We start from the raw sequence: 20,102 nt of genomic DNA, 5'->3' as shown, positions 1-20,102 counted from the left end.
AGGCTTTTAATAAGCATCGAGCTATTGTCAAATATGCTCTTCGTGCCGCACGCACCCACCATGTTGACATGGTAGCCTCGGACCTTACAACGAACAGAAAAAAATTTTACCAGCTTGTCTCCACCAAGGCAAAGTCTGTTGGAATCCCTGATCTTTCCTGCAACGGCACGAAGTACACTACGGCAGTTGATAAAGCCAATCTCTTGGCTTCTACCTTCCGTAGTACTTTCCCGGTGTACGATCTGGGTGAAGTTCCTCTTCTGGAACCCCGAGCACCGATAATGCCTGACATGCAAGTAATTGGTATATTCCCTTGGTAGAATATATTCTACCAAGGGAATATACCAATTACTTGCTAAAGCCAAACCACACAAAGCACCTGGTCCGGATGGTATCCAATCTGTTGTCCTCCGCAAATGTGCTAATGCATTAGCAGCTCCACTCACAGCCATCTTCCAGTCGTCTTATGACGAGGGTGCTATCCCGCGTGACTGGAGCCGAGCAAACATCACACCAATACCTAAAGGCGGAGACCGATCTGACCCTGCCGAGCACCGCCCTATCGCCCTCCTGTCGCAAGTTCTTAAGACTACTGAGCGCGTCGGCCATCTCGTCGCACTTCACCTTACACAACTTGATCAGCCCCTATCAGCACGGTTTCCGGAGTGGTTTCAGCACCGAAACTCAGCTTATCTGCTGCATCGAGGATTGGACCTCTGGACTAGAGCAGACCGGACGAGTGGACATTATTTTTCTAGACTTTCGCAAAGCTTTTGACTCGGTTTCACATGAACTTCTCAAAGCGAAACTCCACGCTTACGGAGTAAGAGGCCGCACTCTCAACTGGCTGTCGGCATACCTTGAAAATCGGGAATTCCGGGTTGTCCTTCCAGGAGCCACATCAGACTGGTTTCCAGCTTCTTCTGGGCGCAGGGTTCTGTCCTGGGGCCGCTACTTTTCATCATATACATCAATGATGTTGGGGAAAACGTTGTCTCCACTTTGTATATTTTTGCGGATGACGTGGCGCTCTCCCGGATTATCTTCTCGCAGCAGGACTGCGCCATCCTACAATCTGACCTCGACTCTATCGGCAAGTGGAGCAAGCGTTGGCTTCTACCGCTAAATTCAGCCAAATGCTCTGTCGTTTCCCTTCGGAGGGTGGGCCAGCCAGAGCAAGTCGCTAAATATGTCCTCCATGGAGTTGATCTCAGACAGGTCCCCTCCCTAAAGTATCTGGGAGTGACGCTCACAGATACACTAGAGTGGACCACACACATCACCCGGGTTACCGCGCAGGCTGCGAGAGCGCTAGGTTTCATTCGCCGCCACCTCTCTCACTGTTCCTTCACCACGAAGTCTCTTGGAGTTAAAACATATGTTTTTCCGATCCTAGAGTACTGTTCTGCCGTCTGGGCTCCCTCGACTGTTGCGGGTGTCCATGCGGTTGACCGCATTCAGCGGCGTGCCCTCCGCTTCGCTGCCAGTGTTGGCTTTTCGTGGAGTACCTCTATGACCAGAGTTCTCAAAAACTTCAAATGGGATAACATGGCTTCGCGTCGTCGCCTTAAGAGATTGGTTATCGTAAATAGTGTTGTACATCGCACTTGTGGGGGCCTCGCTCTGCTTTCGAAGGCCATCTCTGGCTGGAATCGCCCCCCTAGAGGAAATCGTGCGGCCTCTATGGTTCTCCCCGGTTTTCGCCTCGCCGTTCGAAAACATTCTTTCCTCCCCTCCTCCATCCGCGAGTGGAATTCTCTTCCGGAGCATCTGAAAGACATTCCGAGCCGTGTTCCTTTCCGGAAGGCACTCTCTTCGTACCTGGACATGTACGAGTAACATTTTTTTAACATTTTTATTGTCTTGACATGATGGGTTTCGACCCTTTGTTAAGCTATTACTGAACTTAAGAACCCTATTCCCTCAATTCGCTTTAACGTTGCTAGGCGACGTTTTTTGAATTTTTTAAATGTTAGGCTTAGTGTCTTTTTTACGGTTTAAAAGTCGCTCCCCAGATTCACTGTACTGATGAGCCTCAAATAAGGCGAAACCGGTCTTTTGTTGGTAATTTCTAATTTTTGGTTTTATTTTAGTTTAATTTTTATTTTATTTTAATTATTCTTTTGATTTCGACTCGAAGACCTACCTGGCCCGATTTTCGAGTCTCGAAGACCTATCTGGCCCGATTTTTGAGTCTCGAAGACCCTTCGGCCCGAGTTTCTCGTTAGTTTTTAAAATGTTTAATTTATTTTAGGATTTATCTTTTTTTCCCGTTTTGTGATGGACTTTACTAATTTTTCGCGATTTAAGCTGTTTCACTACCTGCTCCAAATTTGGCTATTTTGTTTTCTAGCGCCGTCTGTTTCTTGTTGTCTTTTAAATTTTCAGCCAGAACGCTTTTCACTAATCGTAATGGCTGTTGCACAGTGTTATTTTGGTGTTCTAAATGACGAAATATGTTCTATTGAAGATGAAGGCGAAGAGCGGTGTAAAAAGAGTAATCGAAAATACTATGAAAGGTCAGAATTCGCCACTAAGGAAGCTTTGCTTATTACCATCAGAAGTGGACATAAAAAATGGGCAAATATTTGTCAATATCACGCAAATTCTTATTTGTATCATTATGAAAAAAGACACGTTGTATGCTGTGATCCTCTGAGAAATCACAAGACAAATATTAAAAAAAACTTGAGGCCAGTGACAATGGATTTGCATTATAAATCAAAGCGACTTGACCTTGAATACACGCCACTACCCGGAATGAAGCTTTGTACAGACTGCCGGAAGTTCATCACTAAAATGGCCCAATGACTGGGTTTGAAGACGTTGATAGTAGTCCAACCCAATCAAGCTTAACTACTGATTCTCAAGGGACAGATTCCACTTTGGAAGATGTTATAATGGAAGAACCACTTATCAGTTCGCCAACGTCATTTCTTTCCAAAGTAAATGAATCGTTAGAAATAATTGGTGAGTCTCCTGTGAAGAAACAAAATTTAATGAAGATGAAGAGTTATCCTTCCAAAAAATTAAAATCTTTTGAATCCACTTACGAGAAAGCTTTCGACCGGGTTAGAGGCGGATCTGATTCCCATGAAAGTCCAATGGCAGAACAAAATGAATTGGATCAAATGATTAATCAGCTAAAACACAAGTTTTATATATCTGAACGTAGAAGCGACAAAATCCAAGTTTTAACTGTTTTACCTAAAGGGTGGAGTGCATCGAAGATTCAACAAGAATTTGGTGCAACAAATTATATGATAAGACGTGCAAAGAAATTGGTGGAAGAAAAGGGCATTTTAAGTACACCCATCCCCAAACCTGGAAAAAGTCTCGATGAGACGGTAGTGGACATCGTGAAAAATTTCTACGATAGTGAAGAGTGTAGCGGTCGAACGCTACCAGGCATTAAAGATTTTAAAAGCGTTCGCGAACTTGGCCAAAGAGTGCACAAACAAAAAAGACTCATTTTGAAGGAATTATATCAACTGTTTAAGACCTTGCATAATGAAATACAAATATCCTTCTCCAAGTTTGCTGAATTAAGACCAAAACACTGCGTACTAGCAGGATCCTCTGGTACTCACTCTACTTGTGTTTGCAAGTATCACCAAAATGTCAAGCTCAAAATTGAAGGTATCAGGTTAGGTGAGCTCACGAAGGATCGAAGTTGGCATATAAAAGGTTACAAGGATTGTCTGAAGAGCGTAGTCTGTGTCAACCCAACAGAGGAGTGTTTCATGAAAGAGTGTGACGAATGCCCAGGGTTTTACGATCTCAGAAACTATCTCGAAAACATCATCGAAGAGGAAAATATCGACACCGTCACTTTCAGACAATGGGTAAACGTGGATAGAAGTACTCTTGAAATTATACAAAAAACGCTGTAGACTTTGTTGATAAACTGTCTGAAAATCTAGAGGACCTTCTAACACATGATCGCATCGCGAAAGAGCAATCGATGTATTTGCAACAAAGAAAAGCATCCCTGGTGCCTGGCAAAGTTCTGATTATTGGAGACTTTTCCGAAAATTATATGTTTTTGGCGCAAGACGCAATTCAGTCTTTCCACTGGGTGTCAGATCAAGCAACTATCCATCCATTTGTTTGCTATTACAGAGAATACCCTGAAGGACCATTGACGCATGTTAATTATGTGGTTATATCTGACAGCGTGAAACACGGTGCCACATCTGTCCACCTATTTTTAATGAAACTTATTGAGTTTTTGAAGAGAGTTTTATTAGATTTGCGTAGCGTTGTTTACTTCTCAGACGGTGCCCCTTCGCAGTATAAAAATTTCAAAAACGTTACCAATTTATGCTACCATGAAGAGGACACAAATGGAATACACGCTGAATGGCATTTTTTTGCCACGTCCCACGGCAAAGGCCCCTGCGATGGTCTTGGAGGGTGTGTAAAAAGACTCGCAGCGATGGCAAGTCTAAACAACACCATAATTTTAAATCCGGAACAACTTTTCTCGTGGGCTAAAGCAAAATGGGAATCAGTTGTAGAAGGTCTTCCAAAAATAACTTTTGAATTTGTAAGCCAAAACGAAATAGACGAAGTGGAAAGTAGTTTAAAAGATCGTTATGAAAATGCTTTACGGGTTAAAGGAATTAGATCTATTCATTCAATTGTGCCTATGACTAAAACTGAAGCGCAAACCAAACGACTTTCATCCTCAACTAAATATGTCACAGTCAAAGTTGGGAAAGTATCAGAGGATCAAACGCTACCTTGGTCAGACATTCGTGGTTTCATTATCGTTAAAAGAGACGATAAATGGTGGTTGGCATGTGTACTATCAAAAATCGATGTTCAGCAAGAGGTAGAATTATGTTTTCTTCACCCACACGGACCAGCTCCTTCTTACCGTTACCCAAACAAAGAAGACACTGGACGGTTTTCTCGAAGAGATATACTCTTAATTGCTAACTCTACAACAACAAAAGGCAGATTGTGGAAGTAACCAACGGAAGAAACAGAAAATGCTGAAAAAGCACTATTCAAATGATCACTTTATACTGAATCTCAATAAATTATTTATAAAATTGAATTATTTTTTTCTTGTTGAACAAATTGCGGTGTATATATATATTTATATATCATGAAGTACACCTCTGGATAAATTAAAAGTAAATTCACAACCTAGATCGTTCGGTTGTCTCAAAGGAAAAACAACTTAATGTTTGAAAAATTTTAAAACCCAAAATTGCTTGGAGTGGGGGTAACGTAATTTGGTTGTAACTCCGTTAAAAGTCAATCCCCCAAAAAGATTTTTTAACAGAGAATGCTTTATGACCAAAATCGGCGATATAGGTCAAAAATAATTTTTCTAAATATAGCTATTTTGGGGATCAGCGAATAAGTGACTACCAAGATTCAAATTTCAAATTTTTGAAATTTTTAAAATTTTCGAAAAATAATAATATGGCGTGCTAAGGATTTCATTACCTTTAAAATAAGTCATTGGTGACATTTTTATCTCTTTTAGAACCGAAGTTATAACTATTTTATTGTTTGGGAGCAACTGATTTCGGAAAATCGCAAAAAACTATTTTACCCTATAACTTCCTTAAAAAAAATTCTTCTTTTACGCAATTTATTATTTTAAAAGATAGGATACATGTAAATTTGTTACTTGCCAGAAATTTTTACAACTGAAAATACGACATATTTCGAGATTTGTGTACGTGTTGGATGAGGTAGGACTGATGACGTGGGCGATTCTTTAAATTAGTAGATTTTAATACTTTTTGGATAACGTAGGACTGAACACGAAAAAGAAAAAAGCTGAAATGCTAAATAGTACTAACTTTTAAGGGTTGGGAATTTTTCCTGTATTTCAACTTATTTTAGGCTTTTTTTAACCATACTATATCATATTATGTCTTCTGTGTGATGTTGACTTATTTAACGTCGAATGTATTCTTAAGTATAGGCGCCTGACGGCGTCGCGCACTCACTTCGCTCGAGCGCTGGGGGTGCGCGGCGCCTCCCCAACCTCATACTAAAAAAGGCTATGGGCCATCTATAACGCAACCTAGAGGACAGCACCAAGCCTGACGCATCAAGTATCGTCAACCCGATCCTAACCAAATTAACCTAATAATATAAATAACCTAACCTAACCTAGTTTCCCCGCCAAAACCCCTAAAATGCGTTGAAATACGGTGAAAATACCTAAAATAATAAAGCAAGTTAGTAATGTTTTGCATTTCCACATTTTTCTTTTTCGTCACCAGCCCCACGTTATCCATAACGTATTAAAATCTAGGAATTTAAAGAATCGTCCTAGGGAAAATTCACTGCAAAAGGCCAATGTTTAAAAATTCATATATTTGTAAATATTCATTTCCGGAAAAAAAATTATTTAATATTAAAATAATCCCCATCTTGCCCTCTATCCAAAAAAATATATAAAAAATATCGGGTGGGGGGCAGCTATTCTTCACTTTACCCAAAATTGCTGGCAAGTAACAATTTTATATTTATCATATTTTTCTTAATAATAAATTACGGTTAAAACTTTTTGCATTATTCTAATCCTTGACAAATAATAAACCAAAAACAATAAACAAAACCAAAAAAATCAAAATTACCTAATGTTAAAAATAGCCGAAACTTTTGTACCTTTCCTGAATATTTGATCGGAGCGAGCGTAGCTCTCTTAGCAGCGAGCTCTATGGGAAAGTTTTGTCCGTCGGTCCGTTAATAATGAATGAATGGATGGTTTTATTTGGTTTTCGTATATAAATAGAACCCTTTTACAACAGGGCGGCTCCGCTAGGGGGAGCTCAACCAGCATTTTGAAAATCAAATATATATTGAAATTACAGAGATTAAGATATTAAAATATTAAATAGCTACATTCAAATTTAGAAAATTATTTCTCTTTTAATATTCGTTGTTTCTGCCAGTACCACTTAGTCAACATGTTCTTCAGAAAAGGTGGGTGCCATGTAAAATCGGTAAAGCCAAGAAGATCTTCCAAATGTAGGTAGAAACCGGATTCTCTCCAGGTCGGAACCCCTTTGATATCATTCAAGGCTGAACACCCCAAAAGAACGTGTAGCAAGGTTTCCCTCTCCTCTCCGCACTGTAAGCATCTAGGTGAGCAACCAAATAGCTGCGCACATCATTCACCAGTTAGCAATGCACCTGTCCTTGCCCGAAGGAGAAGCCCACTCGCGAGGGGCCGGGGGGAGAAAGAGAAATGGTATGAGCCAGGGGTTGCTAGAGAGAGAGAGAGGGTAGGGGGGCGCTAGACGGTGATAGGAGCTAGTTGTATGGAAACGTTTTGTGGAGAAGTAGAGGGGGTGACAGAGGCCAACGTAAGTCGTATAGCGTTAGCAGAAGAGAGACAGAGCGAGAGCTGGTGGAAATTTTGTCCCTTTGCGCTCCGAGGGGATGCTAGAGAAAAGGGGTAGATAGACAAAGACTACATAAAACCATTTCGAATTTTTAGATTATTATTCTACGATTGGATTACACTCTTATTTCAACTTATTTAAAATAAATCTCATGACATCTAAAACTTAAATGCGTATACCACCACTGCCAGTTTCCTCCACCTCAACTACTCTTCTCCCTAATTTGTGAGGTTGTATCCAAATTTGTTCAATTTCTCTAATCGTTCCTACTAATATCTCAACTTTTTGGTAGTATAACTGATTTAAAAAATGGTTTACGCCACTTATTTTTCATTTACATGCTAATCAGTTACAAATGAGGTACAATCCACACAAACTGCCCCTCTACGCACTTCAAGTGTGGAAGGCAGTTCATTTGGATTTTTTGTTAGCTCTCCTTCACCTCATCTAGTATATCCAATGTTCAGAGGTGTTAAGATTAAAGGCAGTGTTTGTATAGAAGGTTTCCCTGTATTTATAGGGTTTAAGAATTGAATTTTAATTCAGCATTGTGGCAATATGGAAGCTTACTTGTAATCAAAATGGTTTATAGTTTGTTTTCGTGCATAATTTAGCAACTAAAATGAGCCTAGGGCACTGCAATGGCAAAGCTTTCCTGCTAAGGTGCTACTTCTTTACTCGATCTATATCTAGCTTCTGTTGTAGCCCTTAGTCCGTAATGCTTCACCATTTAAGTCTGCTTATACTAGTAACTGTTAATATTTTAACTAAAAATTATATTTCAAATTGCTCTTATGAAGTTTATTTTTTGCAACTCTGCAGGTGAAGAAGATGAGTGGGAAAAAGAACTCCAGCATGAATTGCAAGAGTACGAAGTGGTCGGAGAAGCCGGTATTTGTTCCAATGATAATGTAGAGGATGCAGATTGGGAAAAGGAAGTTAAAGAAATGCTGGATTCTGATAACCCAAATAGCTTAAGTGCACCAAAAACTTAAATGCAAATCGTTTCATTTTTTATAAATATATTTTTATTTACATAATCTCCTCACAGTGCATTGTAAATGTTTGTAATATATCTTTAAATAACCTTTTTTTACACTCAGTTCATCTTTTAAAGATGTCTAATTGTTTGACACTGAGAGCATCTGACGTTGACCGTTTATTGAACTTGTTGACCATTTAACTTGTGATAAATCCATGTTTTAGTTTTAGTAATTGTAAATTGTATATCTATATCAACCTACTTCCAGAGCCATTTCCCTAATTGAATATTTATTAATTCTGTTTATTCCAATATTAATTAGGGTCAGTCATATTATAAGTGTAATAATTACGTATTAAACGTTAAGAGAAGTATGTTTTGTGATTATTAATGCTAACAGTGAAATAATTAATTTTTAGAGGATATCATAAATTTTTATTGCAAGAAGTTTTTTTTTAAAATCTAACTCTGTTGTTTACCATATGTTAATATCATTAAAGGGACTAGAAAATCAGTCTTATTAAAACCCCTCCCTTTCAACTCCAGTCTATGAAATTCAAACAGTCGTACTTTCTGCTTGAGAACTCTCAAGGTCATACGAGCCACTTTTTCATTGGAGGTTCCTGTATCAACCCACTTTCAAATTCGCGATTCAATTTCTCGTCCCATTAGCGGTATACACTTAGTGATTTAATTAACGGTTTATACTATTTGATATCTATAGTTATAACACATGTAACCACAGACTCTGTCACAGAAGCTTAATAGCATTACATTTCCGAATCAGGGGTCCAACACTAATCTTGCTCAAATTTTAAAATCAAAGCAAATATAAATCAATCAACTTTCCTACAGAAACCGCTTAATTTCTAGTTATTTAAATGAAAATGTAATGCTTTGTATGATTAAAAGATATAACATTTAAGAAGGTTAATTTGGTTTGAAATTCAGTTTCAAATATACCTTCATTGATTTAAGCAATTATATTTCATATAAAGATTTTATCCAATATTGTCTGTGGAAAATAATCTTGAACCGCATTTAGCTAGCTCACATCTTTAGTGACACACAACATCTGGCCCAAAATTAGACAATATTAAAATTATAATTATGAATTAAAGCTTCGATATTTATGCAACAAGCATGGCCCAGACGTCCATATCAAGTACATGTATGATTGAATATCAGTATAGGTTGTCGAAAAAACCCTTTTGGGTCATTGTTTACTTGTCTGCCCCCAGATTTTTTAGCAATTCCCAAAAAATATCGTACATGGTTTCTATAAATCACCGAAGAAATTCCAAAAAAATAATGAGAGAGATATAATTGTAGATTTTGATTTAGGAGTAATGATTAATTTTATCTATGATCTCAATTTATAATCATTTCATTCTTGTAAGCTATTTAAAGGTCCCAATATGTGTTAACTTTATTTTTCAGTTACTGTCGAAGGCCAGATATTGAACCTGACCAATGATTTTCTATTAGTATTCTACTTCTAAGCAGAGGCATGAGCTCCACAGCTTTGAGAACCTTTGAAGTATTTTTGTTTAACAATTCCATGGAATTGTTATATTAGATAACATTGTCGTAAACAGGGGTGGTTTCTGTGTCAAACACTTCTTGCAGTGTAGCTAAGACTACACTTCGTAAACTGATTCATTAATTGCTGACCTGACTACACTTTAATTTGTATATTGTTCTTTCTCTACATGCAGTAATTATGGTAAATACTTAAACAGTTAGCGCGTAACGTTTGGCTGCACTAGGGCTACACTTTCCATTTGCATTGTCTGGAAAAACCATTGGCGTAAAATTTAACACAAGTGCGACGCTCACCATAAATAAAAAAGACATTTCTTTGACTCAAATGGCAGCCTTAAACAATATTTTGCTGCTTTAAAGTGTTTTGAATCTTTAACCTATTTAATCTATAAATTTTGGCGTTGACTGAACCACTAAAGGTAAATAAAGAAATTTAGCTCTCTTTCAAGACCAACTTTTGTTACTTTAATTACTGTATTTTTAAGACATTTTAAACCAAAATTAAATTTAAACAGCACTGAAATAAGACTGTACTAGAGGAACGCTTAAGAAATGTGCACTACTGCTACGTCCACATGTATTTAACATTCAAACCCTAAGACTCCATGCAATAACTGTAGAGGGCACCTCCTAACTAATTAGACTAGCTAACGGCCCAAAAACACCGGCTGCCTCTTTCTTGTTCCTGGCTTGATACTGAGCACAAAACTCCCTTAGAATTATCTATGTAATTATTATGTTTCCAAATTAAATATGATCTTCGGTACAAAGTGTCATCATTTACAAACATAACAACTTCACTTTCCAAGACACTGAATAGCGCAAGTGTAGCCAATAGTTTATCCTATATAGAATTTTTTTTAGAATGGCTTTGTATTTTAATCATCCATTAAATAACCATGTAACATTGTGAATTTACAATAATTTACTCTCAGTGACTTCTTTTATAGGTATCCAGCCAATTGATCAGTTTTTGGATCTGGTACCAATATAAGCTGTATTGTGTATAGTCAAAAATTGATACTTGATGTATTTATATTTATCAAGTTCTTTGATGCTTTTTCAATCTTCTGTGCTGTTGCAGTGCAGTGTGTAGGAATTTACGTGTATTTTAAATTTAAAAGTGAGCCCAAAAATTTAAGAATTTTTAATTATAAATTTTGATGTTGTAAAAGAAATATCAATGTTTGGGAAAATCACCTTAGCTTCCTCCATGGTTAATGTTTACTGTGGATTTTGTCTATTTGTATAAAACTGTACGATGTTATAAATTTCTTATAACTGGATAAATTTTATGCAAATAGACATTTGCTATAAATTAAATTTGGTGTTGTACACAATAGTGAATGAAAATGTATGATACAATTTAAAAAGAACTATTTAGGAACCGTTAATAGTACGAATAAGTATATATACTTATTATATATCACAAACATCCATGAAAATGTATCAGATGTTATGCCACAGTGAAAATCTTTAATGTACATTTTGGGAAACTGAAACCAAAAATATTCTGGAAACATGTTAGTTGACTAAAACAAATAGTTTCGATATGAAAACTTAACAGCTGCGGCCAATGCTAGGCCAAATAATTTTGATCAAGGTGTCAGTATTCGAAGTTGATAATACTATGGTCAGGACATATTGAGGTCAGACAAAACCTTTCCGTGTATAAGAAGCCTTGCTTTAGCTTATATAAAAGTTTTGCAACCTTAAGACTACAATGTAAAATATTGAGTTATCATGCCTAATTTTATTTTCTTGGATGAAAGTAAAGCATAAGCAGTTTCTAAAATCATTATGCAAGCCCAAAATGGACTGAAATTTTCTACTTAAACCATATGATAAATTTTGTAATGTCAAAAACCATTATGGGTCTGTAGTTCAATGTCTTAAAGATATTTAATTGGTTTTTAGCATTTATATCCAATATGTACTATTTTACTTAGTTTTTTCTAACCTTTTAATGGACATATAAATATGGTCAATACAGTGGTAAACTTTAAAATTACCTTGTGCACTATGCAATTATAACATTTAATGGTAGGTCAATGAGATCTTTAAATGATAAGAATAGTTGCACTAATTAATTTTTCGATTAATTCTTAGTAGTTTTAAGTTACATATTTCCACAATTTTCAGTTGTACACGGAAATATTTAAGATTTGTTCACTTCTTAGGTAGTGCATTAAAAATAGTATATGCTTATTCCTTTCAAATGAACAGAATAAGCCCACCTCTTGATCCACTTTAATGGAATATCTTGGTGATACATACTACTATAGTTAAGATCCTACGTAATTTATTGGTGGTAATACACTAATATTATTTATTATCTTTGTAATTGCTAATATTATCAGTTCTTCGTTTCAGTGAGTACTGAAATTCGAACTAGTTGGATATTAACAGCTAGTGTCAGAGTCTCTTTAAGTTATTATTAATAGCCTTATGAATGCCCAACTTTTTGTAATTTAACTAAAAATCAACATTACCCATTTTATTACTATCCAAAGCTAAAGCAAGGTTTTTTTAAGCTGACAAAATTATAAATCATATTTTAAGGAGTTCCTTTGTGTAAAAAAAATTATCAAAACAATGTAATGACACTGGTAATTTCATTTGTTTTATATTAAAAAATTTATTATGGTATTTAAAATGTACCATTTAATAGTATAGAGAAATAAAATGTTTTCTCGTGTTCCATTTCTCCGTGTATTATTGCGTACCATAGTGAGTATCTTTGAAGTTAAAAACTCAGAAGCAAACAATGGAGATCTTAATAGTATCTACATTTTAAAGAAATATTTCAACACTTCTCAGAAATTGAAATTCTTGTTTAATGCAATCCTTCATGGTCTTATTCACTTAAAAGCCTGCGGTAAAAGATTGGGCAAAATTGCACTACAGCGGCCTCATGTAATTTCGTGTTTTTTTTTGGTGGAGAATGTAGCACTTGACGCGTAGATTACGAAACTAATTTTTTTTGGGCCGCAAATGATAATTAAATTAATTAACTTAATGTTAAAAATGTACTAATTTTAGGGAATTACCGTGTTTTTGTATTTGTGGGTGGCGGAGAATGTAGCACTTGACGCGTAGATTACGAAACTAATTTTTTTTGGGCCGCAAATGATAATTAAATTAATTAACTTAATGTTAATAATGTACTAATTTTAGGAAATTACCGTGTTTTTGTATTTTTGGGTGGCGGAGAATGTAGCACTTGACGCGTAGATTACGAAACTAATTTTTTTGGGCCGCAAATGATAATTAAATTAATTAACTTAATGTTAAAAATGTACTAATTTTAAGGAATTACCGTGGTTTTGTATTTTTGGGTGGCGGAGAATGTAGCACTTGACGCGTTGATTACGAAACTTTTGTTTTTGGGTCGAAAATGATAATTAAATTAATTAACTTAATGTTAAAAAGTTAGTAGAGTGGAAACCTAAACAAACAGTAACAAGCCGTGGTGTAGGCGACAACCCGATGAAGATAATTACTTCCAAAACACGTAAAAGACGTTACTAAACTCCCCGTATTGGCGCCTGACGGCGCCGCGCACTCGCTTCGCTCAAGCGCTGGGGGCGCGCAGCGCCTCCCCAACCCCATACTAAAAAAAGCGATGGGCCATCTATAACGCTACCTAGAGGACAGTACCAAGCCTTACGCATCAAGTATATACTTTTAATCTCAACCAGAAACAAAGTGGCCCAATAATAGAAAACACCGAGAAAATGAACAAAAACTGTAATTGATTTTATACAAAAAGGGAATATCACGTGGAATTCATTAGGACACCGAAACTGTGTTGCCGGCGAACACACGACGGAAATAAGTACAACAAAACACGTGCAAATACCCAAAAATTAGAAATTTAAAATTACATTAAAAAATTAAATAATCATTTGCGGCCAAAATAAAAATTACTCTCGGCGTCTACGTGACAAGGTCTATCAGGCGCAACCAAAATTAATATAAAATTCAATGAAAATGAGAAATTTTTAAAATTAAAAAAATTAAGTTAAACAATTAAATAATCATTTGCGGCCAAAATAAAAATTACCCTCGGCATCTACGTGACAAGGTCTATCAGGCGCAACCAAAATTAATATAAAATTCAATGAAAATGTGAATTTTTAAAATTAAAAAAATTAAGTTAAACAATTAAATAATCATTTGCGGCCAAAATAAAAAATTTCCCTCGACATCTACGTGACAATGTCTATCAGGCGCAACCAAAATTAATATAAAATTCAATGAAAATGATAAATTTTTAAAATTAAAAAAATTAAGTTAAACAATTAAATAATCATTTGCGGCCAAAATAAAAAATACCCTCGACATCTACGTGACAAGGTCTATCAGGCGCAACTAAAATTAATATCAAATTCGATGAGGCCGCTGTACTACACTTCACCCAAAGATTGAAAGTCTCCAAAGATAATATTTAATTTGTAATGAACCAGAAATTCATACACAAAAAGAGGAATAAATTACTTGCAACTTAATTGGTTTCGTCCAAAGAAAAAAATTCCAAACCTGGAAGTGGTTTATTGCTACGGCTGACCCTAGCAGGGGGAAAAGACAACTAACTCTCTATACCTGGATACAAGTAAAACTTGGAAATAACAGTGGTCTAAAAGTCCAAAACCAGTTTATTAATTGCTTGGACCAGTTAATTTATTAAAAAATTGGGGTCACTGGTCCCGTTACTTTTTTTTAATTCGAAAGTATTCCAAAAATTGAGGTAGGACAAGTTTAATATTTAAGGTTTTCAAACAATTTTGGGTCCTTTAACATTAGGAATAGACTTATGGGTCATTCCATGTGAAATCAGGCAATTTCAAAAATTTGCCCCACGGCACCATAACCGATTTTGATGAAAGTTTACACAGTTAAACTCTAGACATTTCTAGTGGTAGGTTCAAAATTTTAAGTCTTAATTCGATATATTTTCTGAGATATTAAATTTTTAAAAAGGCCTTACAGACGGTAAGGAGATTTTACGTTCCAAATCCAATGATTTTGACACCCGATATCTAGAGAATGACTTCAAAGAAAATATTTAAACTTTTTTTACTGTTTAAGTGGGTGGTATAGAATATAGCTATCTCAAAACAATTCCTCGAAACGGTTCTGTTTTTTCGTCGTAAATTTCGAAAAACGCAAAAATTTTCATCTAAACGAATAAATAGGCACATAAAAAGAACCGATAATTTTCGAATTACTATCGGATCAGAAATTCTAATAAACGTTTCTGATAGTGTTTGCCCTGTAGAATTCGAAAATGATAGTCTTTTTGCACTGCGACCAAAAGTGCATTAGATAAAGAACACCAAAAATGATAAAATATTAAAAATAACAAAAACACGATAGCTTTCAAAGCCGCGCCAAGGTACCTACGCAATTGAAAGTCCTACAAAAGTATACATTGCCTGAAAGCTTTTGTTTCATTGGATATAATATCCAAAATTCAAAGGTGATATAAGATTCCTTCATAAGTAAACATGATAACAAACTAGAATGAAAATTAAAAGAAATTGCGACTTCGGTGGGCGTCACAATATTACGTAAAACGCTTTAAAAGCGAATACATTGAACATACATTTATTTTTTTTGTGGATCAGGTCGTGTACAAAATGTTTACTATATTATTGAGGGAATGACGAAAAAAATCGATGATCTTTAATATCTTTGATTTCTTGAAAATTTTACGTAATGACTGTCCAGACACTGAAGTTTAGTGTACTTTTTTGTGTTCGTCACGAGTCCCACGTTCGTGTATTGTGGTTTTTTAACTCAATTCGGCATTTTCGATGGTTTTGGCGTGCAGGTGAGCCTTAAATTTTCGTTCACGCGCTTCTGCATTGGTTATAAAGTACATTGTAGTTAGATTGACTAATAAACTAATAAATGATATAGAGTGATATCGGCGTGACGTATATTAACGTCACCCATGTGTTTTCCTATAGATAAAAAAACTGCCCTCAAAATGGCGGCCTTAGTCCAAAGCTACAGAGCGATACTGCTCTATTGTGAGATATGGTCCTATGGAGAACACAGCCAGTCGACCAGTTTTTAATGAAAGCCAATTTTGCTCTTTTGGAAAACATTTCAAAGAGAGCTGGCCAGTTCTAAGATACAGAAGATACTTGTCATCTTGAGAAATTGAATTAATGTCCAAAAATTGGCTTTCTTTAAAAACTGGTCGACTGGCTGTGTTCTCCATATCCCACAATATCATTTATTAGTTTATTAGTCAATCCAGGAGCGGATCCATAGGGGGGCGATGGGGGCGATCGCCCCCCCCTTAGAATACTTGAAAACGAAAATGAGAGCTCCACGTTACATTTTCACGCTCCATATAGGCTTCGAGCTTAGAAACGATAGCGCCATCTACTTTAATACCTGCCAACTAAATTTGTGAAGAAATAGCAAACGACTTTTGAATGCCCATGATCGCCCCTCCTTACTTGATGGCCTGGATCCGCTCCTGAGTCAATCTAACTACAATGTACTTTATAACCAATGCAGAAGCGCGTGTACGAAAATTTAAGGCTCACCTGATCGCCCAAACCAGTGAATTGGGAATAATACTGCTAGAATTACAACTACAATTACGATTTCGGTTGCCATGGTCACGCGGGACCTGTTCTGATATTACTGTACAAAATTAATCTTTATAATTAGGCGGTACCGCCATCTATATTTTGTAAAGTTACATGGCTAAAAATAAATAATTATTAGCTAACTCATCGTAACTTGAGTTAAAAAGGATCGTGTTGACAAAATAAAATTATTTTTAAACAACTTCAAAAGTTTGTTTAATACGAGAAATCATACATTTCAATTTCGCATCAGATTCATTAAAATATTCAATTGCAATATAGTTGCCACCACTAGAGACAGATGCCGCCACGGTAGAACTATTAAGTTGATAAAGTCTCCTTGTGGAACGAATTTGGTCCCGCGCCAGCCAGATTTAGTTGTACCTCTAGTTATTCCCAAATCAATAGCCAAAACCAAGGAGGATAGGAAGGGAGGCGAAGTAGAAAGGATGAACGCGCCAGCATCCTTGTAAGAAGTTTAGCGGGAAAATTTCGGAAAAATGGCGGCAACACCTAGCGTAGCGGCCGCAATCTGGCCGCCATTTTTCCGAAATTTTCCCGCTAAACTTCTTACAAGGATGCTGGCGCGTTCATCCCTTCTACTTCGCCTCCCTTCCTATCCTCCTTGCCAAAACCATCGAAAATGCTGATTTGAGTTTCAAAACCACAATACAGCTAACGTGGGACTCGTGACGAACACAAAAAAGTACACTAAACTTCAGTGTCTGGACAGTCATTACGTAAAATTTTCAAGAAATCAAAGATATTAAAGATCATCGATTTTTTTCGTCATTCCCTCAATAATATAGTAAACATGTTGTACACGACCTGATCCACAAAAAAATAAATGTATGTTCAATGTATTCGCTTTTAAAGCGTTTTACGTAATATTGTGACGCCCACCGAAGTCGCAATTTCTTTTAATTTTCATTCTAGTTTGTTATCATGTTTACTTATGAAGGAATCTTATATCACCTTTGAATTTTGGATATTATATCTAATGAAACAAAAGCTTTTAGGCAATGTATACTTTTGTAGGACTTTCAATTGCGTAGGTACCTTGGCGCGGCTTTGAAAGCTATCGTGTTTTTGTTATTTTTAATATTTTATCATTTTTGGTGTTCTTTATCTAATGCACTTTTGGTCGCAGTGCAAAATGACTATCATTTTCGAATTCTACAGGGCAAACACTATCAGAAACGTTTTTAGAATTTCTGATCCGATAGTAATTCGAAAATTATCGGTTCTTTTTATGTGCCTATTTATTCGTTTAGATGAAAATTTTTGCGTTTTTCGAAATTTACGACGAAAAAACAGAACCGTTTCGAGGAATTGTTTTGAAATAGCTATATTCTATACCACCCACTTGAACAGTAAAAAAAGTTTAAATATTTTCTTTGAAGTCATTCTCTAGATATCGGGTGTCAAAATCATTGGATTTGGAACGTAAAATCTCCTTACCGTCTGTAAGGCCTTTTAAAAATTTAATATCTCAGAAAATATATCGAATTAAGACTTAAAATTTTGAACCTACCACTAGAAATGTCTAAAGTTTAACTGTGTAAACTTTCATCAAAATCGGTTATGGTGCCGTGGGGACCCCTGCCTGATTTGACGTGGAATGACCCTTCTAGCTTTATATGCTATTATATAGTCACTTTAAGTGAAAACGCTACTTTAAACTCTCAACTTTCAAGATTAGATGAATGAGGAAACCTAAAGCTAGGAGGATTCAAGCTAGAGATGAGTCTTGGGCCCGCTAAAGGCGGGCTTACCCGACCCGACCCGAGCCGAGCCGGCCTTGGCGCGGGCCGGGTTTTCGATATGGAAGTTTTTGGCGGGTCGGGTCGGGTCGGGTCGGGTCGGGTCGGGTTTCACTTTACATTTTTTTTTTCGGGCCGGGTCGGGTCGGTCTTTTTTTACGGGTCTGGTCGGGCCAGGCTTTTTACATGAAACTGAGTAGGTCGGGTCGGGCTTTTATATATTAATGATCGGGCTTTCCGAGTTTCTATTCTATTCGCAACCGCTAATCTCTACATGCAGAAAGCGAATTATTTCATTATTGCTTGTTAACAAAAGCGACATGATAAGACTCAAAAACGTTGCCATCACAATTTTTTTTACTGAGAGCTAGTTTCACAACAGAGTACAGACTACATAGCCTACTAATTGGAAAAAATACTTAATATTTGGTCTATATACCCTGGCGCCTTTTCACTTTTAGATTTACTCGCCAGTAGCGAGACATACGTTCTAAAACGCCTCACTTGGCGGCGCTCAAGTGGACCAAAATTTTAATTTGGTTTACCTATGATTCCCCCCTCTCCCGAGTCTCCCACGTGGCTCTATCTTTTCACTTCGTGACAAGCGTGTTGTGGGAAACTGAGAGGTTCACAGTTCATGCGGTATCAGTGCTTCCACATGCGGGGATTTTTCTACCTTCCAAAATGCTAAAAGGGAATAATGCAATTTAAGCGGGAATACGGGAAAAGTGAGGGAAAACGGCATTTCGCTAAAACTTAAATAAATGAGTTTTGAAAGCCTTTAGGTAGTTAACTAGGCATAGCAATTGAAATTTTGAATTCGGGAGCTTGCTCTAGCATATAGTACAAGCTTATACTATAACCATAAAAAGTGCAAGTTTATCGGGTCGGGTCGGGTTTCAATTTTATCGGGTCTTGGCGGGTCGGGTTTAAAATTTTACAAATTTTATCGGGCCGGGCCGGGTCGGGTTTCAATTTTATCGGGCCTTGGCGGGTCGGGTTTATAATTTTACAAATTTTATCGGGCCGGGCTGGGTCGGGTTTCAGTTTTAAAGAATTTTGGCGGGCCGGGTCGGGTCGGGTCGGGTTTTAAAAATAGCCGGCCCGACTCATCTCTAATTCAAGCTAACCTGGAGTGGTCGTCTCCCGTTTTAGGCACGGCAGTAAAAAATTCACGGACATAACAAGTATCGCCACCTATCGTAGAACTTTTAAACTTTTAATTGGCTTTTCGTCTGCTAGTTTTTCTGTTCGCGTATTTCAAGTCTCGTGTTTTTAGTCGGAATTATATTATAGACAATGAACATTTAGTTTATTTAGTTAACAAAATAGGTGCAATATGCAAATTAAAAGCAAGAAAGGAAAATTCTGCAACCTTCAAATTTGGGGATAGTGATAAATTCATTATTACAAGAACATAATTACAGTGCATTGTCTAAGCCCATTAGCAATGCAACAGATAATGGTAAATATATCATTATTTCTCTATATTAAACAGTTGTAACAGTTATTGGATGTTTAGGTCGAACGTATATGTCCAAGGAAAATAAACAAAAAGGTAATGATGTAAGCCATTCGTTTTTTTTAAAATGTACAGTGAGATCTTAATCAAAAGTGCCATCAAAGATTTAGAGACAATGTTGACAAAGAATCTTAGCCCCGCAATATGTGTAAGGAATGCGTCATTAAACTGTGGATTAAGCATAAACTACTTAATTACTAATACTTTAATTTCTTAATCGAGGCTTGCCTGAAAGAAGTTCAAAATCATCCGGAAAAAATTATATTATCGACTAATGTATAGTGTTCTGGAAATATT

General features: G+C 36.4%; 1 protein-coding gene across 4 annotated transcripts in view; it reads left to right on the top strand.

Moving 5' to 3' along the window:
* LOC149949106 (synapse-associated protein 1-like) overlaps positions 1-12,546 on the top strand; it is a 34,438-nt gene extending 21,892 nt beyond the window's left edge. Inside the window, exon 8 of one of the 4 annotated variants that reach the window (XM_090167665.1) lies at positions 8,211-12,546. In XM_090167665.1, coding sequence (XP_090023791.1) covers positions 8,211-8,377 — 167 coding nt within the window. In that variant the 3' untranslated portion in view covers positions 8,378-12,546. Of the gene's footprint in view, positions 1-8,204 lie in introns of all 4 variants that reach the window. The other 3 variants (XM_090167663.1, XM_090167664.1, XM_090167666.1) reach the window with 3 other exon arrangements.
* The last annotated feature ends 7,556 nt before the right edge of the window (positions 12,547-20,102 follow it).

The sequence above is a fragment of the Leiobunum rupestre genome, chromosome 3, assembly GCF_980474605.1.
Source record: "Leiobunum rupestre chromosome 3, qqLeiRupe1.1.hap1, whole genome shotgun sequence".
NCBI lineage: Eukaryota > Metazoa > Arthropoda > Arachnida > Opiliones > Sclerosomatidae > Leiobunum > Leiobunum rupestre.
This window is presented reverse-complemented; position numbering and strand designations above follow the sequence as displayed.